The sequence below is a fragment of the Octodon degus genome, unplaced genomic scaffold (assembly GCF_000260255.1).
Source record: "Octodon degus isolate 3935 unplaced genomic scaffold, OctDeg1.0 scaffold00212, whole genome shotgun sequence".
NCBI classification, from domain to species: domain Eukaryota; kingdom Metazoa; phylum Chordata; class Mammalia; order Rodentia; family Octodontidae; genus Octodon; species Octodon degus.
Window position 1 is genome coordinate 3,812,574 of NW_004524788.1, and position 9,537 is coordinate 3,822,110.

At 35.7% G+C, this 9,537-nt stretch overlaps 1 protein-coding gene across 1 annotated transcript in view; it reads left to right on the forward strand.

Annotated features, from left to right (window-relative positions):
• Fbxw11 (F-box and WD repeat domain containing 11) overlaps window positions 1-9,537 on the forward strand; it is a 165,103-nt gene that overhangs the window by 125,346 nt on the left and 30,220 nt on the right. Inside the window, exons 6-7 of the mRNA XM_023705048.1 lie at window positions 145-235; window positions 7,253-7,390. Coding sequence (XP_023560816.1) covers window positions 145-235; window positions 7,253-7,390 — 229 coding nt within the window. The remainder of the gene's footprint in view (window positions 1-144; window positions 236-7,252; window positions 7,391-9,537) is intronic.

The following is a 9,537-nucleotide window of genomic DNA, read 5'->3' on the forward strand; positions in this document are numbered from 1 at the left end:
AAAAAAAAAGAAATTCTGGTTTTGAACTAGTAGAACTCAGTGCAGGTTAAAAAAAATAAAAAGTATCTTAGTAAGCACCATGTTTCAATAAAATTTACCCTTTTATGTGCAAAAATGTAACATCTCTTTGTTTTTATTTGCCAGGGACCAGTACCTGTTTAAAAACAGACCCACAGATGGCCCTCCGAATTCATTTTATAGATCACTATACCCAAAGATTATTCAGGACATAGAGGTAACTTGATGATTTATCTGTTTTATGCACTTTTTATATCTTGTTCTCAATCTTTTGTGTTTACTTAGAGTGTTCTTTTGTTTTCAAATCATGGAACTAGTATTTTTTTTTTAAGTTGTGTTTTTGGGGTAAATATCATAATGTATCATCTGCAGGTATTCAGAGTAGTTTATGTTTTTTGTAAGACTTAATGTTCCTAAGACATGAAACCCTTCTGAAAGGTTACCAGTTAATTACTAATCCAAAAATAGCTTTTTAATTTGATAAATGTTCTAAAACTCAAGATGTAATTTTTTTACAGTAATCATAGTTTTAAATTTTTGAGCTATCTCTTGAGAAGAATTTTCATAAAAATGGTTCAGAAATTATTTTGGATATTAGTTAAGTGGGTTTTAGAAGAGATTATGCTCCTAAACCATATTGGCTGTAAATGTAACTTTCCCAGGCCAGTAAAACTCTGTTAACTTGATGAGAAACATTAGAGATGTTTGATATTGTTCATATGTTCTAATTAGTTTGGTTTTATTATTGAGCCCTTTCCCCTGAACCAGGAAAGACATGCACAGGCATTTCTCATTAACTCTTTCACATGTGTTCCTGGCTGGTTTTGGTTACTTCACTGTTTCCTTCTTGGCAGAAAAGTTCAACCTTCACTAGGCAATGCTGTGTCTCCCATAAAGTTATACTCAGTTTCCCAAATGTGAAATAATTGTCTCCCCCAGGTGATAGACATAAAAGTCATTGTGCCAAAACTCATTAAAGGAGAAACATGTGTTTTTTAAAATCCTGTCTCCTCCCACACCTCAGCCCCACCTTTTTGGTCAGATGTGAATAAATGAAACTATTCTATTAGCGGTGAATGAGATTTTGACTGGAATATCATCATTTAAAACATGTTTTTTTTTTTTGTTGTTGTTGTTGTTGGTGGTGGTAGTGTTACTGTTTTTAGTTATTTTTATTTTTTTTGAGTATTCTGCTCTCTAAAATGACCCAGAATGTAACCTTTCAAGGAGAGTTAAATAGTAGAAAATCATAAAAGTTTAGGGTTTAATGGATCTATTGGCATGTAAAACTTAGAAAAAAAAAAAAAATTGTCCTTGCAGCTAGTAGATTTTGTTTGGTAGGTGAGATGTAGGGTTAATTTTATTTGTATTTTAAAAAATGAATTTAGCTTTTATTCAAAATTAAGTAAAAGCAAAAATTTTAAGAAACTTTTACTAATTGTTTATATAAAAGAAAGTTAATAGAGACAGCTAGAAGTTGGCAACAAATTATTACAAAGGTCTCTAGGGCAGCATGAAGATAACCATGTTGCAGTGTAGTGATCTAACTGTGATATGAATAAGGCATAACTCACATTTGCACCAAGAATAAAATTAAAAACAAACTTTAAAAGCTTAGTTCTATGTTAAACTTCTTCTCTTCCCCTGGTCCTTAATGGGTTTATGCTATTTGATTCTTAAACACATCATGTCAAACTGTAAATCACATAAATAATTTTAGATCAGTTTATGTGTGTTTCATGGGAGAGGGGCTGTGTCTTACTGTTTTTCTTTTTTTCTTTTTGTGGAACCAGGGATTGAACTCAGACCCTTGCACTTGCCAGGCAAGCACTTATTCTACTGAGCCATCTCCCCGGCCCCGTGTCTTACTGTTAAGAAAACTGCTTGTATATAGGTTTTAGATATATATTATCTGCTGTTCTTTTGTGAGGGGGCAATACATTCAAAGGATCTCCAAGTTTCCTTTAATGATTTTATCAGGTTGTTTATTTGAAAAGCAAAATACTTAAATTCAGTCAGAAGTAGTAAACAGAAACTCTGGAAGAACTTGTCAAATTGAAGATTTGGTGACATGGCTTATTTTATTTAATCCTCATGATTACTATTATAATCAACAGTAAGAACTCAGTATCCTGTGGTACGACGGTATATGACACCACATACCATAACTGTTTCCTTAGGCTAAAATAATATTTTGTAATGGAGGAGGCAGATGTGAGGGGAAACAGAGCTAAGGGGGAAAAATCCTGTTTGATACAAAACTTTTGCATCATGGTGGTCTTCCTAGTGGTTCTTAAAGTGTGGTTTAGGAAAACCCACTGGTTGGCCACAAGTGTCTCCTCCAGATTTTTGTGGGCTAAGTTTCTTAGTATAAGGAATGATGAATATACTTTAGTATATTCACTAATAGTAATAGTAATAGTGACAAAAATGATGTACCACTAATAGAGCATTTTTTTTGTGCCAGATAATTTGTTTAAAATTTTGTAATACATTTTCTCAATGGACATTCTGGCTAAAGCCCAAAAAGTAGGTCAAGTCCTTGTTTAAAGTTGAAATATAGATTCAGAAAAGTTAAAAGAATTGCTCTAGGTGACATAGAGAAATTGTCACAAACTTGGCTCTGCCCATATAGCTGGTATAAAACTCTCATAAGCTGACTATAACAATAGGCACCCTGTTTTGAGCCCCTGTGGTATACCAGGAACTATGTCGGGTGATTTGCATAGATTATTGCATTTAAGTTTTACAGCAATGTATATATTATTACCCTTATTAATATAAGAGGAAACAGATTAAAAATTTAGAAGTTGCTACATAGTAAAATGGATGAGATTTTAACTGAGATCTTTGTAGCTCTAGGCATACAGTTGTTATTTTCAAAGTGGAAAATTCAAGAGGTAAGGAGACTTTTTTTTTTTTTTTTTTTCTGGAACAGGGGATTGAACTCAGACCCTTGTGCTTGCCAGGGAAGTGCTTATTCTACTGAGCCATCTCCCTGGCCCCAAGAATGTTGTTTTATGTCTACAAAATTTCAGTTTGGTCTTCTCATCTTCCTCCAAGTGTAAGCATACTCAGTGACCTTGACTATTAGTTGAAACAGGCTATGAGTTAAGATAAGATTAGTTGGCCTTATTTTAGTCTAGTTACAGGAAAGGTGCTACTTTAAAGCATTTTAAGTACATTGCCAAAGGCTAAATTAACACCCGGCATGTCAAGTGGATGTTTATGTCCTCCCCACCCCTCCCTATTACCCATTTACAACCTAAGAGGTGAGCATTGTTATAACAGACTAATGTCCTGAATTAGATTTTTCTCTTTTGCTATTTTAGTGTAGTGACAAATTCCTGCATGTGCTATATCTCTATTCCTTGCTTTACTCACTGGAATAAAGGCTTTGAAGCATTCTCCTTGGAACAGACTATTGGGAAAATGATGGTGTATTATATCACACCTTTTAGTAAACCACATTATATTTAGAGAAAGTAGGGAGCTTTTTTGTGGTTTGAAAACTTGATATTAACATTGTCCTGACCAGAAAATGCTGAAACTTGCCCACCCACCCAGTTGTGTTTAGGCTTCTAAAAATAATGTTATTCCTTCAAACTCAGACATCTGTTTTCACTCTATTGCCAATTTAAATGCTGCTGTATACTCTGTGTATCATGGCTACTTTCCCAGTATTTTGAAAATTTGCGCTGGGTAAGGGGATTTTATAAGTTCTCAAAAACATGAAATACTCCCCAACAGTAGCTGTACCACATGCTGGCTAAGTGAGATGGCAGGTACCCACATAATTAAAGAAGTGCACCTGAGTGCCTTCTTGGGCCTACAAGTTGCTCAGGTGATCAACATTAAATATCCACTGAGACAATGATTCCTGGCAATTTGAAGACGGTGTTGATGGTGCTGGTAGGGTTTTGTTTTGGGGTAAGGGTTGGGCTTTGTTTTGTGTGTGTGGGTTTTGGTCACAGCCACTGTTTTTGTCAGTATTCTCAGTGGACACTATGAAGAACACTTCACATAGGCTACCTTACTTGATCTTTACAGTGGTTTGAAGGTGTAAATGTTACAGTTCCCATTTTTACAGAGGAGGAAACTGCTGCTCAGACTGTCTGAGTCACTTGCCAAGACAGCTGCTTGACCTGGGTATTTTCTGCCACAATGGGCTACCTGCCAAGCTTCAAGATCTGCTCCCCAACTCCATCAAAAAAAAAAAAAAAAAAAAAAAAAATCAGGCTGAGAAGCATTCAGGGAAAGGTTGGGGTTTTCACACGTGGTGGTAGTATTTTGGGCAGGTACAATCAGCAGCAATTGATGCTGTGTTCTGTGGGTGGCCTTGGGAATCAAGGAGAGCACAGTCTCAGGAATGCCTGGGTGGCTGCACAGCTAGCTAGGAGTCCCTGATCTGCTCCAACAACTTTCACTTGTTTTAGGATTTAGGCCCCTAATGATTTCTAAAAAATGTTTTAATTGAAAAAAAAATTAGATTGTAGTACTGGAAAGTCAAACCCAGGGCATTGTGCCTGCTAGCCCCAGTACTCTACTCTTAATGATTTTTTAAAATAGCCCTAACTGGAGACTTCCTTACCTGCCCTGCCCCAACAAGGATTATTTATGTTTTGGGTTTTTTTTTTTAAATTCAGAAGTGTAGTTTAGGAAATTAGGCTTTTTATAAGCATTGAGAAGCTAATTTTATTTCTTGACTTCCATTCAACTGAGGATCAAAGTGCTATATTTAATAGAGCTTTTATGAAGTCCCATCCTCTAGCTCTTGTTTAAGGGTTAGAAGTAGTTGGTACAATCCAGCCTATAATGTCAGGAGATATTTTCTGTGCACGTGTCTCGGGGACTGATAACATCACAAACTGAAAGTGTGGCCTGGGGTCAGGGAGATGGCTCAGTGGAATAAGCGCTTCCCTGGCAAGCGCAAGGGCCTGAGTTCAATCCCTGGTTCTGACCCCCCCTCAAAAAAAAAGTATGGCCTTACACCAACACCTCTTGTTAGTGCTCTCTCATCTCTTCAAGGCTTTATGTGCAGTAAAAGATCACAATCAACTCACCCAGCTTTAGAAAACATAAGTAGAAGAACAGGAAATTTCCCCTATTTTTAAGTTAAATTTTTTTTTTTCTTTTAAACTTGTATGTCTTTTTCTATTCATTGACGGAGCATATAGTAAGAAAACTACTTACTAATTCAGTAACATTTTAGAGAATTTTGTATGTTTTAAACCAAAGAGAAGTTATATGAATTTAAAAATAGCACCTAACATATGTAAGATAGGTTATATATTAATCTTTGTAATACTTTGGGTTCATATAGAGTCGTACAATTCTGTGTTGACTGGTAGCTTATAAAAGATGTCACCTGAACATGAGTACCTACTGTCCAGAGTCACAGACAGGAAATAGTCTTGTTACCTTCTAAATTAGCATTTTCCTGGAATACTTAACATGTTGAGGTGGGAGGATTACTATCTAAGTACATTATTTCTCTAAATAATAATAAATAGTATTCAGGAAATTTTGCAGAGTATGGAAGCATACTGCCTTCAAAAGGAGTCAATACAATTTGTTAGATGTCAACAGAGCTAATGATTAGGTGCTTATTATGAGTAAAGATGAGCTTTTAACTACTCAGAGATAATCTTTTAAACTGTATCCTAAACTGGCTATAATTAGTTATTATAGTCCCTTATTATTCCCTAATTTCAAGAACCAGGAATTCAGACAGATTGTTTTTTGTAGAGACATTAGGTGTTTTCAGTGGCATCTTTGAATGTAGACTGTTCTGAAGAAATCCCTCAAATGTACTACCTAAGGCTAGGTCTCTAGTGCTCTGGATGTGACCTACATCCTCATTAAACTTGACCTCATGGTCTCAGGCTAGATTCTCTTGACTTTACTCATCTTGCAGCATATAGACGTTTTATCACTTGTTTTGTGTTGATAATTTGTCTGAATTGAACCAGATCTTGTGTTCTGTGGTCACCGCCTCAAGAGGTAGGACCATTGCAAAAGCATGAAGTAAGTTAGGAAACGCTGGATGTGATTTCCAGCCATTCCAATGACTAGTTTTGTGGTCCTAGGCAAGTTAGACCCTGTCTTTGTTTATTAAAGATTAATAATTACAATTTCCTTCCAGATATTTTGTGTTGATCTTCTAGTCAAATAAATTTAATTTGATGTTCAGGTGCTCCTTGATTTATGATTTATTTGAAAATATCCTGAATTGAAAATGTATTAAATTGACCAAACCTTACCACCAGCCTAGCTTAGCACACAGTGCACTGCGAAGTTTTAGTCATTTCTCTTTGTGATCAAGTAACTTAACTGGGAGCTGTGGCATTGCAGATGGCTGGACAGCGAAAAGGAAACCCTGCTTCTGCTGAACATGTATTGCTTTCACACTGTGAAGCTAAAAAAATTATAAATGGAACCATTAAAAGTCAAGGACCATCTGGGGATCCAGTTTCTAGATACTATACCCTCAATACCAGAGAGATGGCACTTTTGAATGTAGACTGTTTTCTGTCTGTCTGTCTCTTTCTTTCTTTTACTTTCTAATGCCTAGCACAGAACCTGGTCTATACTAACATCTCAGTTGTTTCATGAGTGAGGAAAGAGAGCTGGGGAGACAGCTCATTGGCATAAGTGCCTGCCTGGCAAGCACAAGGTCCTGAGTTCAGTCCCCACTACCACAAAACAAAAAGAAGAGAATCCAGGACTGAAATGTACCATTCTGGTGGAAGATTAAAAATGATAACAAAGATTTTTATGTGGTTGGCATCAAAGTTATAGTGTCTTTTTTAGTGATTAAGTACTTTGGTTGGATATATAGATTTTGAGTATATGGTTAGTGGCGGCTGCAGGCTTTTGCCAAATATTTTAATTGGCATTAGTAAGTGACCCAATGAGTTATTATTTATTTGTATGTTTTGGGTGCAAATGACATTCTTTAAACATATTGAATTCTGTCTAGGCCATTCAGACCTAACCCAAAATTCATTGGAAATCCTGTGATAGTTGCCAGATGGGCAGGGAAAGTTTGAGAAAAAACATTGTTGGGCTAATGTCTTACTTGGAAAAGAGCATGATTCCTTTCCACAGACAGTTATACAAACCAAGACTGGGATATCAATGGTATGCTGCTTCTGGAAGCCACCCTAAATTCTGAAACCAAATAGAATAGTTGATTCACAAAAACCATCTCTTATCTCCTTTTTCCCCCCAGACTATAGAATCTAACTGGCGGTGTGGACGACACAACTTGCAGAGGATTCAGTGCCGCTCTGAAAATAGTAAAGGTGTCTACTGTTTACAATATGATGATGAAAAAATCATCAGGGGCTTACGAGATAATTCTATTAAGGTGAATGACTGCATCTTGTATATATTATTTTTAGAGTCATAGCTATGTGCCAGACACTAGATGTGACAATCTTTCCATTTCCTGCAGATTGGTTTTTATCTGTTCACTTAACTATGGCAGCTTCCAGGGTGCTTCTGAAAAGCTAGAGCCAGAGAATTTCCTTTTAATTAATAAAGACCCTGGCTTGTTTCACTTCTTAGCCTTTAAGTACTCTCACATGCAGTAGTCTATAGAGGTGTAAGTAGAAACTATCCCATTATCCCAGGACCCTTTATTTTTCTGACTGGTGAGAGTATTATTAGTTTGCCTGTAAGTCAAGGTCATTATCTATTACTTTTTTTTTTTTGCACAACCAGGGATTAAACTCAGGCCCTTCATTTGCCAGGGAAGCGCTTATTCCACTGAGCCACCCCCCTGGCCTATTACATAAATTTTGAGAAGGGCTCAGATGATAGTATGAAAAATGATAAAGTGACTTCAATTGTTTTCATTTTTAAATAGTTGACATTCTGCATTATTTTTCCATGTTTAATGTTTGATGACTGACCTGACAAAGTTTGTTTTACATTGTAACTTCTTTCCTCATGTTTAAGAAAGCATTAAAGATTTTGAAATGAAGTAGGTTTGTTTTAATTATAATTTACATATAAGAAAGTTTGCTGTTTGATATAAAGGAGACATGTAGAGGTGTACAAGTGTAATAACTAACAAGATACACAGCAGTTCTGCCGTCCCATCAGATCCCCTTTTCTTGTCCCTTTGCAATCATCTCTTCCTGCCCAGTTCTCCCCACACTTTGAAAACCAGTGATCTTTTTTTTATCTCTATATTCTTTTTCCCCTTTTTCATAATGTTTTCATTAGTAGGTTCATGTAATGTGTAACCCTTTTTTCCAGGAATTGAACTCAGGACCTTGCACTTGCCAGGCAAATGCTTGTACCACTGAGCTATATCCCTGGGCCAAAATGTAACCTTTTAAGTCTGGCTTTTTATATTTAGTATAGTGAATTGGAGATACATTTATATTCATTCTTCTTTATTGCTGAATAATACTTCATTTTATTGAGTACATTGTGCTTATCCATTTAGTATTTCAAGGACTCCTGAGTTGTTTACAGTTTCTCACAGTTGTGACTCAAGCTATTGTAAATCTGTGCTTTTAGATTTTTGTGAGAACATAATTTTCTGTTCACTTCAATAAAAACTTGTGAATAAACTGCCTGCTTACATGGTAAGATGATCTTGAGTTTGATGGTGACACCAAAAGCACAATGAAAGAAAGAATAAGCTAGAGTTCACTAAAATTAAAAACTTCTGCTCTGTGAGATATACTATCAAGAGCATAAAAAAGTTATAGATTAGAAAAATATTTGTAAAAGACATTTTAAAAAACATTTAAAACTCAACAATAAGAAAATAAATAACCACATGGAAAATGGGCAAAAACCTTAATAGACACCTGACCAGAAAAGATATCAGATAGCAACTCAGCTTGTGTAAAGACACTCCATGCCACATGGCCACAGGAAAGTGTAAATTAAAACAACAATGCGATACCACGTAAAAAAAAAGAGAGAGCACTATATATCTATTAGTATGGCTAAAATCCAGAACCCTGACAACACCAAATGCTGGCAGCGATATGGAGCAACAGGAACTCTTCATTTATTGCTCATAGAAATGTAAACTGGTACAGCTTCTTTGGAAGGCAGTTTGGCAGTTCTTATATAACTAAATATACTCTTACCATATAATCCAGAAATTGTACTGCTTAGTATTACTCAGAGGAGTTGAAAACTTAACGGCTACTCAAAAACCTGCACGTTATAACAGTTTTACTCATAATTGCCAAATTTGGCAACAACCAAAGATGAGTGTGAGTGTGTATATAAGTGTGTGTGTATACATAAAATATCTCTTTATCTACATACACAGATTCTAGATAATAGAACAGTTCGAATGTCTGAAAGGAAATTACATTAGCAAGCTGTGAAAGGTACAGAAGAACCTTAAATGCATATTTCTAGATTCAAATGTAGCCACCATCTTGAAAAGACAACATGGTATAGTTTTCAACTGCATGACATTCTAAAAAGACAACTATAGAGACAGCAAAAAAGGATGGAGAAAAAAAAAAAGAAACCAAA